Source organism: Gambusia affinis, linkage group LG03, assembly GCF_019740435.1.
Source record: "Gambusia affinis linkage group LG03, SWU_Gaff_1.0, whole genome shotgun sequence".
Taxonomy (NCBI): Eukaryota; Metazoa; Chordata; class Actinopteri; order Cyprinodontiformes; family Poeciliidae; genus Gambusia; species Gambusia affinis.
This window is the reverse complement of record NC_057870.1, coordinates 3,382,836-3,407,521: the sequence shown is the minus strand read 5'-3', so window position 1 is coordinate 3,407,521 and position 24,686 is coordinate 3,382,836. Positions and strand designations below refer to the sequence as shown.

Genomic DNA, 24,686 nt, shown 5'->3' with positions numbered 1-24,686 from the left:
CAGCCTGACAGCAAAGGACTAGGCAAGATTTTACACTAAATTGGCGAGCTAATGAAAACACTCAGGCTACAGTAGAGGCTGGCAATCACTTTACCGGGCCGAGTCCTGCGCGTGATTGAGAGCTGCCACAGGAATGGCAGGACAGTGCAGTAAATTGGACAAATTAGCTCGTTTGCAATGATTACAGCCCATTAATCCTCCACAACGCAGCACATGTTCACTTGTCACAACCAATCCATCTCCTGGCTCAAAGTAGAAACACAGCTGTGATGTCACGGTTGTCATAAAAAGTCAGCCGCTGAATAATGCCGGAGAATGCGTAATGAGCGTTTGCTGGGTTAATTTCTGGAGCTGCACAGATCAAGGTGAACTAAACGGTTGATAATTCGTGATGTTTCTATTTCCAGGCCGCGTGCTGGGAGCGTGAAAGAGAGCCCGTCACTCTTCTTGTTTTCTTTTCCTGCCAGCTTTAAATTTAAATCATCTGCTGCCCTCAGATTTCAGGGTAAATTACACGTAAGTGACAGATGGGAGGGGTTGGGGGGAGGAGGGTGAGAGGAGTGGGGATGGGGGGAGAAGAAGATGAAAGAAATCCACAGAGGAAGACTCACTTTGAGGTTTAACATCATGTAGCAGCTTTCGATCTGCAAAGACAGAGAGATAGAATGAGACAAAGAGGAGAGGAAGTGGCGATTAAAGTGCAAGCTGCTGTGAAGTGACTAACAAGTGAGGACTCAAAACGCAGAGTGGGAGGACGCTCTCCTGCTGACTGAGTTCACAGAGACTGGACAGAAACCGATGATGGGGGGGAAGACGCTGTTACTGTCCTCATCCAACCAAAGGAAAACGCAGACAGGAATCTACTGTACGTTCACACTACAGGCTTTCATGATCACTTCAGATTTTTTTGTGAAATCTGACTTTTTTTTTTTTTTTGCGAGGTCGTTCAAATTTCCAAATACATGCGACTTGAATGTGATCTCCTGTGTGAACTGCAAGCGCCCTGAAAATGTCGCGCATGCGCAGTTCAGGACGCAACAACGTCAGAGACGCGTGCTCAGTGTTTGGGAAGAAAACATGGATGATTAACGGTGGAGCAAATATTGTGATTTTAAAGTTGTTGTCCAACCGGAAGCAGCACATCGACAGCTTTAATCCTCATTATCGTCCTCCACGGTTGTTGTTTTTTTTCTTTCTTTGCGCTTCCATGTTTCACAACGCAAAATAGTGACTTTTGTCATTCAGGTCGGATTTTACTGTTGATTTGAGGTCTCTCTCTCTCTCTCTCTCTCTGTGTATGGGTGTGTTCTTATTTTTTTTTTCATAAATCAAATATATCTGTGAGCGTTATGGTCAAATATCTCTATTTAGGTCTCATTGTTTGGTTCACATGTTTACTGTTGGGTTTTCAGTACTTTCTCTACATGGTGCAGAGTCTGTTTTTAGGCTCAAGTCTCATTTATTTTTATGAAGACTGGTAGCTGTTTGAAATGTTTTCCATGTTGCTCTGATCTCCCTTGCTGTAAATTGGGAGATCAGAGCAATTTACTTTTGGTTTTTAGTAGATGCGGGTGGATTGAACCAAAATATCAATAAAATCCATACAAAGATGGTATCAGTGTCATACTAACATAGTAAGATTAATACTTTAGTTTCAGATAGCCTCTTGAAATTTTAGGTTATGTTTGGTTTTTGTAGTTTCTCAACTCAAGATAGATTTTGTTTTGATCTCAATGTGTGTCATATTAATACGTTATTAAGGACACAAGGACACTTTTGCTAAAAAAAGACTCCATCTGTAAAAATATTTTTCCCAATTATTAAACTCAGTCATAGATTACATTACAGTCAAGAAGCCTTTATGATGTTCAAGAGAGTCCAGTGAGTTGCGGTATGTATGTGAGGCTCTTTAAATTGCCTTTGTGACAAACAGGAACATCTGTCCTTGAAGGACCCACCGAAACTCAGGACAGAATCCAGAAGATTTCCTGAAAAACGTTTTGGGAGATCTGGATCATAACCAGTACTCCTGTCTCATAGGAGCAACAGTGATACACTCTGATATACGTAATGTGTTTTCAGCGGCAGAATTATCCTAAAAGCGAAGCAAATGTACATTATGAATAAAAAGGCAGACATCAACCTGCAGCAGTGACCCAGTCAATAAGGCCTGGCTGTGGAGGGACAATAAGAAATGGAAGCTGGATGAGCTGGAGCAGACTGACCCCTCAAACATGAGACGATAAAGTCAGACAGGAAGGACTATGCTAAGTAGATGCTGAATCATTTCATCTACTCACTTTTTCATCCTGGTGGAATATTTTTTTCTTTTTATAAATGATGATGTGAAATGCCAAGTTTTATGTAGCTACTTGAGTTTAGATTAAAATACTTTTAGTGCTCAGTAAGGTCAAGATCGTTGTTATCTGAACACCCTAGAGTGATTTGTGCTAATACTGCAGGTCTGCATGGCTCAGCAGGACGGAGGCAGGCGTGGTGGACGGTGTTGTCTGCTTGTCTGTGTAGAGTTTGGCTACCACTACGGGACGGCAGCATGGAAGTCGGCCACGCTCTAGTGTTTAGACTAACATTACTGCCATCAGTTCTGTCATCCACAAGACCCTCTGTTAGTGGTGGTTCAAAATGACTGTTATGCCAACATTGCATAACAGTCTTGAAGGATCGTGGAAACAATCTTTCAAGAACTCTGAAGGAGCATGAAGAGAACGAATGAGACATGCAGACGAAACACAGAGGTCAGGCTCACTGACCTAACAAGCTATTCAAAAAATGAATTAAAGAAAACATAATTCATATTAAAACGGGGAAAAATTGATGCCAAAAAAAACAGGCTGGGATGATGGACAGATGCACTATTAAAGTTCTGGTTTGAAATCCCTTTATATTATCCTAGACTAGAGAGTTCATTTCTAACAGCCACCAGAGATTCTGCACAGGATATTCTGAAGGTTTTTTTTCTTTTTTTAAATCCAGTTCAGGTGTAAGAGTCTACTATCTCTGCAGCGGTGCTCAACTGCAGCCCTCCAATCTGGTGTCCAGCAGACTTGCTACAGCATCTATTGTCCACATGACTTAATTAGCCTTTCGTCGTGTCATCAGGTTCTCCAACATGCTTGCTGCCGTTTCCTTTCTTTCAGTTTTGCTAAACCAGGAAAGCGTATGAAACCTGCCAGACACCGGCCGTTGAGGACAAAATGAATGCTAATGTTTACAGCTAGCAATGCAAACAGCACAATTCAAGCTGACCACAAATTTGAGACGCCAACGTCGGTTTTTGGTTTGAAATGATGTCGAAGTCTTGTTTAACTGCAGAGCTGTGTAACACAGTGTGACGTCACCTCTGCTCCTGATGTAGATATTCTTTAAACAACCGCTGGCAGGATTTTTATGCTCCTGGATAAGTTTGATTAATGAATCAAACATTTAGCAAGCTAGCATAAAGCTGCAAATAAAACAGTAGTTCTCTCAAATATTTAGTTGGATAGAACATGGACTATTATATAATCTTACATCAATTAAAGTAGTACAAGTAAGAAAGATTCTGACAATTTTGAGAAAAATCTGCAATAAACTCCCAACCATGTATTTACGCAAATAAAGTGTGTGGATTTGTTGATTTTGTGTGAATTTTCCACGATAATTGTCAAGAAGCTGGAGGGACTGATTAACATAATTTGGCAGTAAACGGATTAAACTGATGCCATAATATTTAAGAACACTTAATGTTTAGTCTAGAATCTAGAGGGCCACATGAAAAGCTATGGCGGGCCAGATTTGGCCCACGGGCCTCGAGTTGGACACGTGTATTTTGAAGACTCAGACTTATTATAATCTGCACTTTTCATTAATAATTTCAGTTTGACATGCTTTTTATGAGAGAGTGCTAAAAAGCAAACTATTGTCATGCACTGAGAGCCTGTCAGTCCACAGACACACCGCCTGGTCAACATGCTGGTGATGAACTGTCCTGTGACAGAGGGGGTCTTTATGGTAACCACGACGACAAGCAAACCCTGAAAATTATGGCGACACCTGGAGGAGAGAAGGTCCTTACTCTGGGTGCACAGTCCGTCTGTGCAGTTCTCGGTGGCCTTGCTGCTCCCTTCGCACGTCTTGCCTCGGTGTCTGGGCGCCGGGGAGTTGCATTCCCGACTCCGCTGCCGTTCGCACTGGCTGCTGCACACCGTCCATTCGCTCCACTCGTCCCAGCCGCCGTCAACTGAAGGGCGAAGACACACACGGAACAGACTGTCACAAGGGGCGGCAACGATTTAAGAAGCAGTCAGACATATGAGGCCCTAAAATCAATTAAGATCAAAAGAATTGTAACAGATTTTTGAAGGTGAACTGAATTATTAGAAGGAGCTGTGATGCATGTAATGTTAGTAGTTATATATCTTTTACATTTCAAAACCAATGTGTCCAAAAATTAGGATTATTATTATCCCACAAAACAAAAAGGGACCTTGGATAATGGCTGCTGTACTGTACATTCAATAGTTCCCTAATTGAGGCAAGACTTATTGAGTTACTTCCTGTTGTCATTGTTGAATCACGCAGGTTTCTTGTCATAACATTATAAGTATGTCATCCCACAGAAGCATTATCATTTTTCAAAAAGTTTTGTTTTTATTTACTTTAAAGCCTAAAATAAATAATCAAATTGTGGTTCTATGAATCTGACAACGTTCTTAGATCACTAATCAGAAATTCTGTCTTTTTTAAAGGGTCAGGTCATTTTTGTGTCTCTATAGGAGTTTTATTTAACAGGACTGAAGGTAGAAATGGCAGTTTGGATTGGAAAGGTTGCAGACCCCTGGACTAACCTCAACAAAACCTGGCACTTTAGCAATATGACCTCATCTTTTATCTGGACAAATGAAAACATATTCATATATCAGTTGTTTTGTCAACAGCTGATCTGATGACAAGAAGCTACCTTGAGTTCACATCACTGAAAAAAGTGGATGTTTTTCTCCAGCAGCTGCACATGCAGGCTTGGTGTGGCAGATAATGCACAGCGAGGTGTGGTGGGACAGCCTGAGACACATTTCTCCTCATTAACCCCTGGGCCTGTTTATATAATGAGATTTGATGCGAGGCTATGAAACCAAGACAGCCTGGCGCATGCTAATAGCAGCGGATCTTCCTCTGCGCTCCTTCATCTGATCAAGGAAGAGCTCATCATGCTTAGCTTAACAAATGCAGGGCGACCAGATGGCGCCGGAGGACTTCTGGTTGTGATACCCCCCCCCACACACACCCCACCTCAGAGCGGTGTGGGTGGTGGAGTGGGATCTATTTCCTTTGTGAATTTTTTTTTTGCCTCTTGCAGTTTTTCTCCTTTGCTATTTGAAATGCTAGTGAGACCGCTTGCATGTTGGGAGTGTGTGAGCGGAGCGAGGCTGAACCACCGTTGTTGTGGAGCGAGTGTGTTATTCACCTGTGATTCTGAGGATATTACATCTGTCACCAGCTACCCAACAGCGTCAAACTGAAACCCGACAAACGTTGTTGTTGCGTTCCCAGCTATTATTTCCCATTTTTACCGTCAGCAGCCCCAAACTAAAGCTTCTGCCTTGTTCCAACTGGCTTTCTCTCCCCAAAAGAACCATCACGCCCTCACCATCACCTGCTTATTACCTCTGATCACGTGGCCTCCATCCTCTGTATTTGTCCTTCATTCAGGCCAAACTTGGCACAACGTTCAAAATGAAACTGACTTCATCTGCCAAGAGATCTTTGTTCCTGCCTACGCTTCAACCTGGTCCGCTTCTTCCTCCTCCCACAGTGACACAGAGCGATGCTGACACCAGAGCAGAACCGGGCTTCCCTCACTGCTGCGTGCCGCTGTGGATGTCTTGGAGGCGTTCAGGCAAGTTTCTGGGAACACCAGACATCGGCCTCCAGCTGTCGGTGGCTGACTGGGCTGACTCTCCGTTCCCCCTGTACACAGCAGCTGCGTTTCCATTCACTATAAAACTGCGCAAATTAAAATTATGAAAAGAAATTGCTTTAAGGGAAATACATTAAGGAGGTTTTTCAGACATATCAAAACACTTTTTGTCACATCATGCAAGTCATGTGATGAGCAGCCGGATGTCACTGCTGGCTCCACCACAGCTCTCACAGCATCATAAATAGTTGTGTGTCATTCGAATGACACAGCTCTTCTGTAAAATCGCCAAAGACATTGACCACAAAACACCTCATAGCCGTTCCCAAGTAGGGAACAGGCTTGTTGCTCTAACATCTGTATAAGAAGCTGACGTGTCCTCTGATTGGCTGATAGACGATGAGCGCCAGCATTATGAACATATTTCATAGAACTGTTTATGTCTGTCGCTGCCATGATTTTTAATTACTTATCATTCGAGCTTCTTCTCGTGTGAGTTTAATGTCACTGCATTTGCGAAACAGTTTTTGTTTTGACATTTGCAGAATATAGAAAAATATTTGCGACCATTTGTAATGGAAATGCAGCCAATGACAGCACCTGAAGTCTGCAGATGACAGCACTGACTGGTCTGACCCACTGGTGAGTCTGCATCCAGACAGGTGGGCAGATTGGCTGGACCAGTGGTGTGATCAGAACCACCTGGAGTTTAATCTGCTCAAGACAGCAGAAATGAGGCTGGAAGGCTCCCCCCCCACACACACCACACACACACACACACACACACGCACACGCACACATACACACTCCTCACACGAAGCGTTCTCAACAACACGCGTTTATAACTTCCTGTTCCCAGGAAGAAGAACCAGCAGAGTCCAACCTGACTTCTCTTCTTCTTCTACACCGTTATTCGGTCTGCCCTGTGCATGTCCATCACTGTGCGGTTTGGCTCGTCCACAGAGCAGGACTGGACCGGACCGGACAAGTCAGACAACAACAAACAATCAGGTCTGCAGAGACGATCATCCTGGCTGACCTTCCCTCCTTGAAACAACACAAAATCTTACCAAGTGTTTTTGCTCCATTTTCTGGTGCAGGTACATTAGTGCACTTCAAATAAGATTAAACTAACTTTTCACACGTAACTTTTCAACGAGATATAGGAGCTTGTTTTAAGCGAATAATTCCTTAATGATGATGAAAAATGTCTCGTTATATAAGTGACATTCTAAATAGGAAAATGAACATTTCATTGCCTACATTGCAAAACCATGACATTACTTTGGAGAATTCGAATCAGGTGAAACAAAAACTGTTCTACTCCAGGTGTTTTGGCAAAAACATTTATAGACAAATTTGTGTTTTTTTAAACTTAAATGCAAAATGTCTATTTATTTTTGATTAATCTAAATCACTGCTCTGAATATGTCTTTGCAGCTAATGACCTTTTTAAAAAAAGTCTGTAACTACAGACTTTTTAAAAAAGTTCTCAACACCATGGAGTAACTACAGTCCTACTTTATTCATGGTTATGTTTTGTACAACCTGCCAAGATGAAAATATTCACAAGCTGCAGTTTCTCTGTTATTTATGTCTTTGTTAATTTTTCTATGTTGTGATAAAATCCAAGGTGGCACCTCCAGTCATTTTCATTTGCATGTTGCAATTCTAACTAGACATTGTGCAAATGAATAAACATACATAGTCATATAGCATATAACTCCCACTCATCACTGTTATTGATTGGTGACATTAAAGTTCGACCCTCTGGATCAAGACGTCTATTTATGTGAACTCATAAAGACGATAACTGAACAACAGTTTCAAAATGTGTGGTGATTATGGAGAAGACTTTTAAACATGGACTACTTGAAATCTTTCTTTCTAAAAATCAATAACGCTTTAAGTGCTTTTCATTGTGTTTGAACGTTGCATTTGGCTGCCATGAATATTTATTATGTATACTGTGATCTAAGAGTACATCTGTGAAGGCTCAGTGATTTGCATACAGCATACAGAACATTTCATATTCAGTGTCAGGGCCAAAACGTGTCCAACCTAAACTCACAGTCCAACCGGCTTCATCACGCTCAAACAGAAGAAAATGCAGATTTACAACAGCCACAGTAGAGGACCTAAACTTTAGTGAATCATATTTTTGCAGTGCTGAATACAGTAGTGTAAAAACAGGAGCTCCAACCTTGATCATTGTTAGTTTAGTTGCTTATTTCCTTCACAGTTCTGTTCCAGTTCATAAATACGACCTAAGGTCAGAACTGTTCAGCAGTTAAATTAGAACAGATTCTTTCATTCATTCAACTACAAGACAAAACATAAAAAGTATTTACATGTATGACCTAACCGGGGTTTAGAATTGCATCTCCTTGTGTCGTATTGAGATTCATGTCGTGAGAAGTCACGGTGTGAAACTTCTATGATACGAAACAGAGACGCACATGTTTTATGTAAAGTGAAATTGTTTTTGAGGAATACAAAGTGCTGCAGGTGTTAGCGTAGCCGCATGGCAACACTCAACATCATCATAACGGCGTATTTATTTGTAGAATTCTGGGGAGATTTATTAAATGTAATTTAGAATGATCTTTATTCTAAACTGAAACAATGAATCATTTCTGGATGAACTGTATGTCTGATCAAATGTGCTGAAACCTCCCCACCCTCCATATTTAATCAAAATAAAAATACTGTTACACTTGCAGGTAGATTTGTGCAGAAATGTATCAAATAGCATATTAGATTTAAACACACTATCAGCATCGTGTCTCTCCAGAAGCACCTTATTGCAGAATGTTGGCCTGAGGCACAACATGCAAAACAAGGAATACTTCATCAAACCTGACAAGCAAATCCTCACTACGACTTCATATATTTGTGCCGTTTTAAAAATGGTTTCCTAGGGGAAATGTTCTCTCCGTTGACCAAGTGTTTAAAAAAAAAATGTCCTGCCTTCGGTTCACGCCTGGAAGTGACTTTCATGTTATATTGGATCAGATACTTTGATTGGTCAGCATCTTTTGCTTTCATCAGCTGTTTGATGGCAACGCTGTGAAAACCAAACAGCAGGGATCATCAGGTTACACACTATTACACACAAATTCAGTCACCCTGATCAGAATATGACTGATACCACAACAAATGTCACTCATTATTAGTGGTCAGATGAAGCCAATTATTAGCCAAATTGTGCTGTTCTTATTATAAAGCAAAATGGAAACAATGACTGTCATTCTGACCCAGATAAAAAGTTGACATTAACAGGTCCTTGATGTCTTATTGATGTTGATGGACGAGATACTTAAGCGTAAAGTTACTGTCAATTCTTTGGCCATCTTACCAAGTTGCATGTTTAAGATCCCCTTGAAAGCTGCAGTATGTAACTTTACATATATAAATATTAGTTTATTTTTGTTTTGTTTTTTACATATTTGTTAAAATTATCACCATGTCTCGACAGTATATGGCAGATAATCTCTGAAAGAAATCAAGATCCTGTGCCTCCTCCAAGTCAGTTAGCCATGCTAGTTAGCTTGATGGTGGATGAACACTGTTCCTGTGATGGTAAGTTGTTTTTCTGCCATTAGCACGTTGAGCAGTGCGTACACGAGCATGAATGACAGCATCTAGAGCCTAAAAGTTGCATACTGCAGTTTTAAGAGGCTCAATAATCCTGACGTCAGTGGGTAGAGATGAGAGATGATTTCTCTGTAACATTCTTTAAGTTTTCAACTGTTGCTAGTTGTACTTCTATAATAGTAGAAAATTTTTTCACTGTGTTTTGGATCATTGTCTTGTTTTAGCATCCAAATCCACCTTTTTCCAATGACAAGCCATGAAAAAAAGCTCGCCAAAACACAGATGCTTCCCTCCCCCAAAACTTAGAAACAGGGAGAAGGCTCGTGCAGGCCGCGCATGTTTCGTAGCTCTTGAACATTTATCTAAATCAGTAGAACCAAAGCGTGAGTTTTTGGAAGATTTTGTCGGTAACCGTGTCGAATCAAATACTCCTTTAGGAAAACAGAATAAGCCTTGTCGTTTTTAGAAAAGCACTGCAGCTGGGGGTGGTTAGGTGGGAGGGGTTGGGGGTGGGGGACGGCTGTCAGAACACAAGAGCTACACACAAAAAGACTGACAATCATCGTCTTCAGTGGAGATGTCTACGGATGATAAGAGATGAAAAATGAGCAGTGTGCATGTTTTCACACAGTTTTACCATCTGTTCCACGTCTTTGTGGGAAATATTCTTCAGCTGAAAGTCAAAATCGAAAGCATTTTTATTTCACAAAATTGGCTCTTTTTTATTTGTTTGGGTTTTTTTTTACATGAAATACCACGTTCATTGTTTTGCCCATAATTAATGTTCTTTTCTTCTTCAAGAGAAGAACCAGGTAAATACTTTTAAATTATCTTCCCGAACTACTGCTGAACATAAAAAGCATTGAATAATGTGGAAGTCTGTCTACTGGTTTAATCATTTTATTTCACTCCATAATTACATACCTTTTGCATGGCTAAAATATAGCTAGAATGAAAAAAAAGTATGTCATAAAACTGAAGGCAGAGTTTACTAAAAAAACAAACAAACAAACAAACAGATTACGTGGAGCCCTAACCAACTGCGATGTCAGAGACAAACATAAATATGAAACCAAAACCAGTCAGTCTGATATAATCCAACTTAAAGACATATTCCCCTCCAAACCGATACATGGGACCGCTGTCAATGATTCACACACACACACACACACACACCCACACACACACACACCTTAGCCATCAGCATACCTGCACACAACTTCTGCTCCAACAGTGACAATGTTTCAGTGGCAAGACCCCAAACACACACTCAGTAAGCTTGTGTTAGGATGACTGATGTTGGTAAATGATTTCACATGTGACTCATCTCCAGTGATAAAAGCAGCTACATTATACCTGGTTAACGTTATCATCTGTTTTTAGGCCTCAGTCATTGTTCCTTCATGACTTTTGAATAGTTGCATAAACACCTTTCAGAAATGATCCGGCTTGCGTAATCTTACAGCAGCATGACACTTACAGACTGCAACAAGCCTACAAGATTTATACAGGGACAGATAATTACCAGATACAAAACTTTCATAAATGGGCCCAGATTGTAAAAGAGTAGATATAAACTTTTCAATTATAGATAAAAAAAAAAAAAGAGAGAGATAAAGATTCTCAATTTCAAGCACTTTTCCAGCTAGGTTTATGCTTTGATTGACTTCTGAGAATGACATCACTACCACATTTAGTGCCTCTAGTTGTGAATCAGAGAAGAACAAGTTATTTATCTTGGTTGCTAACTATCACTAGCGAATACAAGAAAATGTTTCCTCATGTTAGCTGGTCAAACATCGAAGTAACAAACACATGTTCCATTAATTTATTGAGATGTAAACTAATGAAGTGCTTGTAAATGTTTGATTGGAATCCATATTTGCATCGGGTGTTAAAATTGGGAACCCTCTGACCTGCCGTTCCTGTTAGAAATTCCAGACTCAGCGTTCCCTCTTCTCGTTTTTTTCCCAACTTGGAGCTCAGACGTTACAGCGTAACATTCTGAGCCCACATGGTCGGGCTTACGTCTTGAGTAAAAAGGCTCGGAATCCTCAGTTTTTCTGATCCAAGTTCAAGTCCCTGATCCAGTCATCCATTCACCCCATCGACTCCTTTACGCTCTGTGCTGCTGTGAAATGAAAGACACTATTTTTAATAGACTCATTTACTGGAACCCCTCCAGGTGAGAAGTCGAGGCGTACATCATGGGATTGTTAGCAATTCATCAAAGAACCAACACAAAGGAAAACAGCCAATCATAGCTGCACCTGAGGGAATTTGCCCTAAAAATGAATATTTCTTAACTGTTGGACTGAGTGACTGCAAAAACCCAGACATGCAGAGGAAAACAGGAAAACTCCAAACCTTTCTCTGAGGTGTCAAGCCTGACCACTCCACCATTGTGTTGCTGATTGCAAACCCCCCCCCCCAAAAAACAACCAACCAAACAAACAAAAAACACATTTGAAGGTGTTTTCTGACTGTTTCCTTTAATAAAAGCCAATCAGCAGTTTTTTGAACAGGCAGTATTATGTGTTTTCCAGGCACATAGTGCCATTTTATAGCACAATCAAGTAACTATGATACCTTCAGTTGTTATAAAAATGACCTATATATCAAATATGACAGAAGAAATTTGACTTTGTAATTTAACACCTTAAAATTGGGTCTCTGTCTCTTTAAGAAACTCCTGCTGTTTCTGAAACTCCTTTCACAATGTTGTTTTTTCTTTTTTAACCAGCATTGAACTGAGAAGTAGCTCATATGAGCTCAGCTGACTCACAGTTTCACCAGGTGTTTGCTAATTGCTTCTGGCTAGTCTGAAGGAGCTGAGTGGGGAATTCAGTGTCTGGCACAGCCGGACGGTTGCCGCGGGAGATTAAAGGATTTCTCAAACATGCATGAAAGAATCAAAGCAACACTCCAGGTATGTTTTTCATGAATGGATAACATTCTAACATGATGTAGAGCTCAAAAAAGCCAGTCTTACATAACACTGCCCCTCTAAAGACTGGTGGCTTTTCTTGATGCACCACTGTTGTGTTTTTGTTTCTCCTGGTGTAAATCAGAAAAGCAAGGACAGAGTCTGAAAGGTGTATAGGGGGCGATATCTGCTCAGGGTTAGTAAAGCATTCACCTGCAGATAAACGAGACATTTCTGACATATTTTCCTTGCAAATGTCCTGATATGACAGACTCTCAGATCAGAGAAGCAGACAGATGGAAAGCATACTTGCTGTGCCTTGACAGCCGTTGAATATACTTATTTCTAAAACCTTTTCAATTTACCATGTCTGCTTGGAGCTTTGTGAAAATGTTCATATAGCTGTTACGTCCAGTGTTTATCAACTCCTGCCCTGACGCGTTCCCCTCCTCCGTCTCTGGCAGTTGGTGAACAGGCCTGGGAAACTAACACAAGGGTTTTCCTGCTGATTCAATGGTTTCCAACCAAGCTGTATAGATTTCACAGGAACACAAAAGCTGAATAAGGCACAAGAGAGGAATGATTAAAATAAAACAAGGGAACATTGCTGTTCAACTGCTGGACTCCATCTTTTTAAAAAACATTTATTTTTAAACTATCCAGTTTTTTAATACCCTTACATGCAACTTGTTTCAATAAAGTTCATTATTTTTACCCTCTATAGTCAATGGGAAAAGAAGAGGAAACAACTCAGCCTGATGCAGCCACTCTCACACTTCTGCATCGCCTCCCAGATTCTAACTATTGTAAGTCGTCTGGCTCTGTTGAGCTTCACATTGTGTGTGTTTTGTTGCTGTGCAAGAATTTAAAAATGAAATCTTGATATTTATTTTACACGTGAATGCAGAAATTGCTGCTTTAACTTAAAAGCATTTGGCTCTTAATTTGCTTTTGTAGAGCACTGACTGCTATTCATGTAGGAAAATCTGTCAGAGCTAAAAATGGTGGACTATGATGTGATATACACTTCCTTTATAATTTCATAATCATAATTTTCAGCCATTACATCCAGATTCTTCTGGTGGAGTTATGATGTATGTCTCATGTCAACAACGTAAAAGTCGGATGAAATGCGACACAACTGTTCAGACTGCAGACGCTTTGAAATGTATCACATAACTGTCCAACTGAGTTCCACATATGGTAGTGGCACAAATAAGAGATTTGAGAGGTGAAAAGATCCAAACTGAGGCGTTCAGGCTGCCCTGAAAAAGTCAGAAGTGGGTCGCCTTCGCCTGCTGTGTGAACGCAGCCTAAGTTTCTCTACGTTTCCTGCTGGGAGTCATAAACTCATTTAATCGAGTCCTGCAGCTTCTTCCACCTCTCCCAGTGTATCACACACTGCTATCCTCTCTCAACTTCCTCTAATCATTTTAACTTGCACAGTAAATCCCTTCGTGGTTTTGGATTCTCCTTGGTGCAGCACTTCTCAGTCCAGCACCATTAGGGACACAGTGAGGTCACCACTCGATCTGTGTCGTACAGTCTATAATATCGGTCATCCGTAATGCTGCTGAGTCAGGATATTGAACTCATTTACAGGGACTTGACAGAAGAATTTACACCCCCACATGCTTCTTCTGACAACTACACGCCTCAGTGTGTTTGATTTTAATTTGTTGTGTCAGACCAACACAAAGTAGCACCTGATTGTGAATTGAATTCACCGTACCACATCAAGAAACACGGTTTCAATTCCTCTGCCAGGAACCTGTGGGTAAATTGACAATAAGGCTGAATTTGAATTGTGAGTTTCAGTTCATTGCTTCGTAGAACACATTTTGGTGCAATTACTGCCACACCTCTTTGGGAAGCAAGTCTCAGTTTTGCAAATTTACGCAATTGCCCATTTTCAAACTAGGGCAAAGTCATCCTGCTAAATAAACAATTCATGCGTTTCCGTTACAAATATGCGTAAAACTTTTGTCAATCTTGTAATTGAGGCGCTTTCATTATAAAGAAATGCAGTTTAGTTTGTTCAACCGATAAATCATAAAAAAAGCAAGCTGCACCATCATCCTCCCACCACTTCCTGTTGTCTTATTTGTCTTTTTCAGCAGTAGTAACATCCGGTTGTTGATCACGTGACCCGTGATGCAGAAACAGTGTTTCCGTTGCAGCTTTGTGAAACACACTAATTTCGATAAAGCTGAAAAACCATCTCATCCCGAAGCAAAACCTTTTTGACAAATAGTTTGTTTTAAATAGCTGTGTTTCTATTATGAAAGTAAGTCTCCATAATTTCAATTTGCGCAATTTAAAGCTCAATGCAAAAGCAGCTTGTGTTTAGGAATGTCAATATATGGGTCTTCTTGCAGATTTCCATTTGAGTTTATGATTTGGACTTTGACTGGGCCAGTTTGACATATGAATATGGTTGGTGAACCTCCAGCCCAGTTTCACGCCTGTTCCAACCTCTGACAGATCTTCTTCTAGGATTTCCCTTCATCCATCTTTTTATCAACTCTGGCTAGCTCGGAGTTCTTTCCTGAGGAAAAGTATCTCCACAGCATGATGGAACCACTATGTTAGTTTTCTTCCACACATTTTTCTCCTGTTTGTATTTATTTATTTTTTTTACCAACATGCCGCGGATCACACCATCCATCCCAGGTTCTGTTCATCTCTGCTGAAAATCAGAAGTGGGACTAACTTGGGCAGAGCGCGTTGCAGGTGATCTTCTGCACGGACATGCCCTCGCAGAAAGCGCCTCCGTTCAGCGGCGCCGGGTTGGTGCAGGTCCTGGAGCGTTTCTGGATGCCCCGCCCACACGGCACGTTGCACGCCGACCACTCCGTCCACAGCGACCAGCCGCCGTTCACTGGAGAAAGTTCCAGCAAAGTTAGAAAAGAAAAGAGAAGCAAAAGAAAACAGTTGAGTGAGTGCAAAACAGCACACGCTCTTTTTCTCGTACAGAACTCTGGCACACTCTAAAGCTCTAATAAGGGTTGGAGCCATTAATGATCCTGCGGGCTCCACGGCGGCACGGGGCAACAATGCATAACAGCGGGAGCAGATTGCTGGATATACGGCTCCCTTTTCCTTAATTGGCAGCTCAGCGTTCTCTGCTCTTGTATTAAGATAAAGCCGTGGAACTGTGCAAAGCAAAGAAAGCCATTAAGCAGCAATGCCATTTCCAAAAACAGCTTGACAGGTTGGAATCGACCACTTAGCGCCGTGACTGAAGCCCTTTACTCTATGATCCCAGTTTATTACGTATTTGGGAGCTAAATCTCGAGCAGCTGCTTTGAAAGGGGGCCGAACTCGAGATTTCCGCAAGGTTTCAGGCAAGTAAATAATTAACAAGCAACACTCCCTTTAAATGAGATTAAGACACAGTGGCTTATTTCCTTTCATACAGCAGGCATTGATTTTAAATGAGAGGCAGTAAATTGACTCGTTGAATAATGCATTCCCTGGAATAAAGAGGAAACGGCGCTCTTCAGCTGAAGCCTCAAGATGGGATTCTTAATCACTGTTGCGTAAGGTTACGGGAAGCCAAACAAATTGATCTCATTGTTTCGTGTTGCTGGCCAGACACGTGTAGTTGCCCGAGTCGGACAAGCGAGCCTCGTTGATGATGAGGCTGTAGTCGGCCCGGGTGTCCACCTTGTCGGTCAGTGAACTCACCAAGTCGTCGTTTTTCAGCCATTCCACCTGCAGGTAAAAAAAACCCAACAACAAACAAACGTGCGAATGAGGTCAAATCGCATCGCTTACGCACACAGTGTGACGTGCCCTAGTCCTCTTCTAAATAATAAATAATGGATCAAAACTAATGGAGCCTCCTGTATTATTCAGACTATTGACTGATTTAACAATCAGACAGATAACAAGGCTGCAAGGCAGAGGCTTTTTAAAATATTTATTTTAATTTTTTTTTTTTTACAAATTACAACTTCAGATCTGCTATAATTTCTCTTGGAAACAACAAGTCAAAGAAATGTGCTGTCATGTTTTTTTTTTTTTCCAGTAGGATTTTATTTACATCAGAAATCTGCAGTTGAGGTCATTTTCTTTATGATTTATTTGCTTTTCTGAAGCTTTTCTTCACCAGGTAAATTGAGAACAAATTCTGATTTTCAACGACCTGCTCAGAAAATATAATGCAACAAAATAAACAACAGAAAACAGGAGAGTGTCATAAAACAAACAAAAGTTGCAATCATATTCATACTGACTAAAAGAGGGGTGTAAAAAAGTGGCCTGGGGCCTTTTGTGGCCCTTGGACTTTTTTGTGGCCCCCAACTGCTGTTGAAGAATGATACAAATTTGTTTATTACATTTTTCAAATTTGTCATAAGGGTAAAAAGTATTACTGACATCATTTTCTTAGAATCTGAACTATCCTTTTCACAAAGAACCCTTTTAAAATGATTTTCTTTTGTTCGTAATTTCTTTAAGAACACATTTTTGTTGCTGTTCCCTTATTGATGTCTTCAAAGTGTTAAAGCGAAAATAACATAACAAACATAAGGAAGTACGTCTGAACTACCAAAGACAGTTCCAAGACTTACTTGGCAGAAACGCAGCACACTTCAACAAAGAAGCACTAAGTGTTTCAGAAAACTGACACAGCAGGAGGAAAAATAGAAGTGGGGAAATCTGGAAAAACATCTTCTGACATACAAAGACTGTGTAAAGAATTTCTTTGTAAAAGAGTGTTTAAAGCTGCCTCACAATGATAAATATTCTTAACAATTTCAATTTAAGTCTTTAACTTCTATGGAGCATCTGGCCAAAAACAAACAAACAAACAAACAAAAAGAGATGTAGAACTCCTGAGTGGTCATGTCAAAACTTGAAAAAGACAGAACAGGTAATGTTAGTCTGAAATGATTTTTCTACTGATATGGCAAAATGTTATTTTTCAAATTTCTTTAAAGAAATAATTCAAACTGGTCCAGGGTTTGAATCCTGACCCGACACGGATCTCGTTCCTTCCGGTTCTTTGACACTGACATCATGCTGGCGACCTCTGAAACATCACTCAACTCATTCTCAGATCACATCGACGTGAACACATCGCTCATGTTCAAGTCGCTACATGCAGGACTGCTGGTCAGCTGCGTTACAAGCCCTCCCACTGCTGATTAGTCCCAGTGGGCGCGGCTCCACCACCATCTCCACCTCCATTAGGCAGTCAGGAGAAACACTGGAACCAATTACCAGCACCTGAGAGGAAAACTAATTAGGAATTACAAACTTAGTGACGCTTTAGTGGTTTTAGCCTGGTAAGAGAGCTGCATCGCTGCACTTGCAAATTACATTTGTAACAAAGCAGAATGGGAAATGCTGATGGATTTAAAGGAAGTGCAGTGGCACTATTTACAATGATCAACACTTTGTCTGGATGCAAATAGGGAGTGCTGGTGGGCATGGGGAGACGGCGCAGATAGAAATGATGGACAGGAGAAATGACAGCCTGCAGGTATGTATTGTATTAGTAAAGGTATTGGGTTAACAGGAATTTAAGAGTTCCAGTCACATCCTTGGCCATATGTGTATAAATTTAGAACAAATACTTGCAGACAGCATCTGTGAGAGAATGGCTCAAGCTAAGAAGTTCAGATAATCCCAATGTGATGCTGTGATAGGAAACCACTTGTGTAGTGAATTCAGGCTACATTTACACAAAACTATTGCCTGAAAGCTGCTGGTGTTTTTGGATGTTGATTGGGGAAAAGTTCCACATTTAGACGACCCCGCTAAGACACCCTTGTCAGCTGAAGTTGTCATGCCAGGCCACTATACAGAACTGTGACTTTAGAATGCCATCACATACGTTTTTGACCCTTAGGTTCCCCCTCATAATAAACAGCTGCCTCCAACAAAGTGCTCAGAAAATATGTAGTCCAAGTCAGGAGTTCTGTTAAACTGAACAGGTTAAATAGCAGCTCTGTGCAAACGCAGCCTTAGTCACAAAATTTCCTTACAACTACAAATTCCAAAGTTAAATCAAATAGCAGCAATGGAAAAATACACAGCTATGAGGGAAGGTACAACCAGAGAGCTGGGTCATTTCATGCTGAGGGCCACTATGGGAAAGACCTGCTAATTTTCTGTTTTAATGCACCAACACATTACAGAGAATTTCATTCTTCCAACTGGGTGAGACATGTTTTGGTACGATTCTTTTCTGCTCCATTATGACTGGGCATCAGTGCACAAATCCAGGGTCCAGTAAGACCTGGATGAGCAAATTTGGTGTAAAAATTTGACTGGCCTCAGCCCAACAGAGCAAAATTAGGAATAATTAGAGCAGGGGGCAAGACCTGCATTGACACAAACTTAGAATTTCTGACATTTAGCATTTTCCCTCGAGGGTCACGGATTTTAATATTTTTGTGAGAATGGGCATCCGGCCTTGACGGCGCACACTTGGCTGGTTTTCCAAGCGCTCTGCTGCTGTTGCGACAGTGATTTGCAGTGGGAACTAGGGGTTGAACCAATTAGTCGACTAGTCAACTCTAGGACGTCTCGCGAGTTTTTACATTTCATGTCGACTAGTCGCAGTCATGTGATTGCCGGTGGTGACAGCCTGTGCTGATCTGACAGCACAGTATACGTCACAAGACACAAGAAAAATAAGTTAATACATTAGTTAAAATGATATGTAGATGGATGCATATTTGTGGTTTTACAGTGTTTTTAAAAGGAGATGGAGTTGCAGCTGCAGTCAACTACAAAACACGAGCCGTCTAAAACTCGCCCCCTTCCCGCTAAGGATGTCACTTAGCCGGCTGACGATCTAACTAATACATTATGATGTTATGTTGCTGATTAAATAAAGATCTGTGGTAATGCCATCTAAAAGATGTGCGTTTCCTTTTGAATGTTGGTTTCCCAGCAACTTATTATTTATCATAAACTATCCCGATGTTTTGTTGTTTCACTTGTTGCTGTTCTGTGTAAATGCCGTATTTTTCCGTGAAAAGCCTGTACGTTACTCCAAAGCTTTGCGTCTTGCGTTGCTATGACATCACAACGACTAGTCAACTCGACATCGACTCGACTTTTATCATGTTGACGCGTTGACTAGAAAATATCTTAAATCGTTCAATCTGCTGAGTCAGCAGAGCTTCCTGCCACAAGATCGGGCGGAGGAGAAGCAGGTGGTTTCGTTGAATTCAGCTGTAACCAAACGGGATCCGTTCATAACAAGTTTGGCTTGTGATGTTCCAAAAGCACCATGTAGTCAGTGTGATAATTTGACTCCTATAGTAACTATCCAGAGATCATCAGCATCAGCCGGTGTTTAGAAAAAAAAAAAGAAGTCAGACCCGACTTTGTGCAACAAACTTTTCCCCGCTGCTCACGAAGAATGATCTGTTTATTGCTCTTTTAATTCTCCATAATAGACTTAGTAAAAGCAGGAGAAGGGGAGTGTGTGTGTGTGTGTGGGGGGGGGGGGGGAGGCGGCGTGAAAATAGCTAATAAAGCCTCCAAGTAGTTGTCATTTGACATCGACGACTATTATCATGATGTAGTCGACCTTAAAAAATATGTAGTCGTTCAACCCCTAGTGGGAACAAGTTCTGAACAAACATATCTACAAGAAGAAATGGAAAGATGTCTTGTTATTTTTATATAATGTTTGCCAGTTATTTTCTAGATGTCAAATGTCATTTCAGAGAAAAATAGCTGCTTATGATAAAGCTTTGAGTCAGTTTGCTCTGTTGAGCAACGGTTTCCAACAGGAATCTGGTCTCAGAGTTAAATCAGTGTTAACCAAGTTCAAATGTAATGAACTGTCCTGTAGAAAAGTTGCTTTGTTGGGATTTTATCAGATCTCGTCTTACTCGTGTGTGTGTGTGAGTGCGTGTGTGAGTGCGTGTGTGCACTCACATGACAGGGCATTGGTCAGTCATGCCTACATGAATTTCTGATGATGGGTAAAAATAGAAAGCATTCAACTCAATACCAGTAGGGCAAAAACATCAATCATCACCCATCCTGAAATTCATAAATCACTATCACCAGTAGAAAAACCCATATTGTTCTGTCATTTTTTTTTATCAGTTATTTCAGCTAATTAAAGCATGCATTGGCTGGCTGGAATCGTGTCATTTTCAAAGGCGATGGGTAGACTTTAACTATGTTCCCCACACCGTCTCAGTGCAAACTTAGAAGCCAATCCTCAAAGGAGTCTCGATTCTTATCTACAATTAAGAGACGGCCTTGCACCCGGATTTCATCAGAGGTGAAGCGCCGTGCGTCGATAAGAAGACAGAGGAGTGCGGGATAGAGTCTAATCTCTCATTATTAAAGTCATCCGTCTGGATGGGTGGCACGAGCCGTGGTGCCCGTCCACACCCTCTGTCTTTTCAGCTGCCCCCCTCTTTTATGCATTTATTTCTCTTTTATCCGCAGAAATCTCTGACTTGAAAGAGGCAATTATTGTGTGTCATCAGCAGGCTCCTCTCAGTCTGGGGTCTGCCTGCCATGAGCAGCCATGGAATCGTCATGAAAAGATTCATGAGGCAAAAAAAGTGACACACAGAGCAGGGAAGCAATCAATTCATTAACTTACTTCTGATTGTTGATTAATGGTTTTTAGATTGAAATGAGTTCTATTTGATCGTCCCGCAATTATAGGTTGCGGTCCAATCCCTACTCCATCCGCCTCTGTTGTTGGTGGATGTCGGCCTCTGTCGTTGTGTCCTTGAGCAAGACACCTCACTCCCCAGATCAGGGGGCCTGGTGGCAGTAGTGCATGGTAGCCTCACCTCTGTCAGACTGCCCCAGCTATCCAGCAAAGCTGTGCAGTAGCTTACCATCATCGGTGTGTGAATGGGTGTCAGAATGTACTGTGAAGCACTTTGGGGTCCTATAGACTTGATAAAGCGCTATACAGGTACAGGCCATTTACCATTTAAACAAATAACATCCTCTAAAACCTTCTGTGTTGTAGTTTGGCCGCCAACCAGCAAAAGGTGCTGCTGATCATCCTTAAAGTGAATCTCTGAACAAAGTCCAACTCTTTATGTGGTTTTGTATGAAATTCGCTGGTTACTTGGCTGGAGGAGAACAACTTCCATAGGAAATGAATGGAAAGGGAGCGACATCACTTCCTGTGTGTCGAGCCCGTAACAGCATGAAGTTTCACTGTCAGCACTGATCATAGAGTGTCCAGACAGCTGAAAGCTATATCACAGTCTGTCCACTTCTTCAACACTGAGTGTAAAGTAAAGTCTGCACTTCTGAACACCTCTCGGTCCATGGGGGACTAAATATTTTAAATATTTCTTACTTTTCCTATTTTATTTTTCAATAACCAAGAGGTTCCTGTTTTGATGTATTGTATAAATATGCAAGTATATTAATGTGAGAAATCAAAATTTTAATAGTTTATTCAATTAATATTTAGTACAGTAGACAAATAAAAGTTAGCTGTCCTTGGCGAAGGGGTAAAGCACAGCCCACATGTGGAAGTCTGAGACCTTGACGTGGTTTGAGACCCAGACTGATGACCTTCACCACGTCTCCCTCCTCTCTTATTACCTCCTGTCCTGTCGATTTACTATCAAATAAAGGCCACTAGAGCCAATAAAACCATTTAAAAAAATATGTGCTTCTTTTTTTACATTCAGCTTAACATGACAAATTTTGCATATTATGGAGACCACACTCTTGATACAACAGAAAACTTGTTTTATAAGAAAATGGCTGCTTATCAATTAAGAAAGTCAATTGATAGACTAATCGTTACTGAACTGATACTTACTAAACAATACTAATCGATACTTTTAATACTTAATCAATACTTTGCTTACCTAATACGGAGATATTAGGAGAGAGAGACGGGGGAATGGATGACAGTGACACAAATTTGCCTGTGCAAGACAGTGGATGTGAGAAATGAATTACCTAATTGGCACATTTGTTTCAATTAGGATGCGGTCATCAGTGTCAGCATTGACAGAGGAGTTTCCAGCGGTAGAGCCTCCTTTTGTGATTACCCATTACCCAGATCTCCCCTGAAGGTCGCCTCCCCCCGGCCCGCTGCGTCGGCGGGGTCCTCTCATCAGCTTATGCACACGAACACAGCTCATCCAGCTGACATTTGCCGATGATTAGATGCTGAGAAATGTAGCGGTTGACGGGCAATTAGAGGACAGGGGAGCAAAGAGGGCGAGCGACACCACCGCCTTCCTCAAGACTTATGAGGAGAGCCCCCATCATGACCTCAGTAACTGATGCATTCTTCGTGCTGCTCCCGCGCCTCATCGCCCCCGCCCAGGGCGTCTGGCGGTCACTCAGTGTCAAGGTGTTGCAAGAAGAAAAAGCTTTCTCTGGGGCTGGAGGGAGACAAGTCTGCTGAGTCATGGTCAGTCTAGGGGTTACATTAACTCCGACGCTATCGGCGAAGCACTGAAGAACTTTTTAATTGCCGAGTATCTCATCAGCGCAATTACACGGATTAAGCGCCACTGCGAGCGGCTCGCTCTGGGACCCAGGGACGCCGGCGGGGACCTACTGAGCTGCATATCAGAGGCAACGCTGAGGAGCACAGAGCTAATCCTCTTCACGCATCTTCCCTGCCACTAATCGGCGGTGTGGGTGAAGAAAACATGCGTAAGTCTGGGATGGGGCTCTGACCCAACTCTGCTCTATGTTCGCTCAAACAGCAGGCCTGTCGGCAGCAGGGGGAGTCTGGGGGAGTTCGGCTGTTCTCTCCTGCTCTAGAGGTTAATCACAGGATACAAGTGACAGAGGGAGGTGTGTGTGTGTGGGGGGGGTCACGCTCCTGCCTCCCCTTTTGTGTCACAAGTGTCACCTGTCTTTCGCTTCCAATGCTGTGCCACTGCATTACCAGCCCACCTCAATCTGTCTTATCTTAACCAGGTAAACAGAGGGAACTTCTGGCCTGGGATAACTTAATGCATCTCTTCATCGTCTCTGTGGGAGACTCTCTGTGACCTATGAGACGAACAAAGAATCTGCACCCAGGACTGAGTCGTACAGAGACGGTGGCTGGGATGGAGGTTAATGGTTCCTAGTTATAAAGCAGCGGCTCACTGTGTACACTGAGCTTGGGCGTGCTTCGCAGTGTGGGAGCATTTAGTTGATTCACCGCCTTTGTGCCGTGGCCCGGTCGGTCTACCTCAGCTACTGTAGATCAAGCAGGATTCCTCTCGGATTAAAGGCTTTCATTCAGGGAAGTGGAAATTGGCTTCTGGTTTTTGCTTCTCATTTCACACTTTCTCCCTGAGAATCAACTCAAAAGAAACTCATTATACCGGGGTTCTCATGGCTTCCTTTCTCCCACTGTTAAAGGATGTGCTCTACATTCACTCCCAGAAATGTGTGAAGTCAAAGGAGCTGTTTGGCTGGAGCGGAACCAAACCGCAAATAATCGACTCGAACATTTTATTAACTGTGGGCAAATTACACTGTCTGCTCTTCAGATACAATTGAGAATCTGAATGTCACACCTAGAGCCGACACAGCTTTGTTTGAAACGTTGGCTGTGGATAAGTTTTAAAATGGATATGAGGGTACTTTTGCTTTCAGAGTCTGAGCGAGCAAGCTTGGATTGTTCCAAAGCAAGTGAGAGAAAAAATACTGGCTTAATAACACTTTAACATGTAAAGTAATTGTTGTGAGGATTTTAACTTCACAAAAGGGTTATGTGAGCAAAACCAGAAAACAGCGATTAAAAAAAATCTGTCATTTTTGTATCTAGAAGCTGTTTTTAAATCGGTGTGTCCGGAAAGCTCTGATGAAGCACAGGTCTGTTGAAACATCCAGAGAACCATTAGTCTAATTGTTCTGTCTCATTAGTCTGAGACAGAACAAAATGAATGAGTAAATAAATAATAAGAAACGAGTAAATAGAGCAGAATGATGGACTTTAATCAGAAACACTGATGCTTTTAGGTAGAACATTTAAAAACAGGATTACTTCATGTAGGTTTGACTCGATCTTTTTCCTGGCGGCGTGCGTGTGTGTGTGTGTGTGTGTGTGTGTGTGTAAATTCATCCAGGTTTGTTCCATCCCAGTTGTGGTTGTAAGGTAGTGCTACACTTATAACTCAAAACTATCAATTATTCTGCTACTTTTAACTCACTTTAAAGCATAAATAAACTTGGGGGGGCTTTAAAATTCTCAATACTCTTTTGTGGTAAAATAGTTTTGTAATAATACTTCAATAATTACAAATTACGCAAAACAAACAACTA

The 24,686-nt window shown here is 41.5% G+C and overlaps 1 protein-coding gene across 1 annotated transcript in view; it reads right to left on the bottom strand.

Annotated features, from left to right (window-relative positions):
- The window catches only part of unc5db (unc-5 netrin receptor Db), a 209,452-nt gene that overhangs the window by 52,584 nt on the left and 132,182 nt on the right, over nucleotides 1-24,686 (bottom strand). Inside the window, exons 6-9 of the mRNA XM_044110930.1 lie at nucleotides 16,031-16,157; nucleotides 15,154-15,321; nucleotides 4,076-4,240; nucleotides 612-644 (exon numbers count right to left, since the gene is read on the bottom strand). Of these exons, the coding sequence (XP_043966865.1) occupies nucleotides 612-644; nucleotides 4,076-4,240; nucleotides 15,154-15,321; nucleotides 16,031-16,157 (493 nt within the window). The remainder of the gene's footprint in view (nucleotides 1-611; nucleotides 645-4,075; nucleotides 4,241-15,153; nucleotides 15,322-16,030; nucleotides 16,158-24,686) is intronic.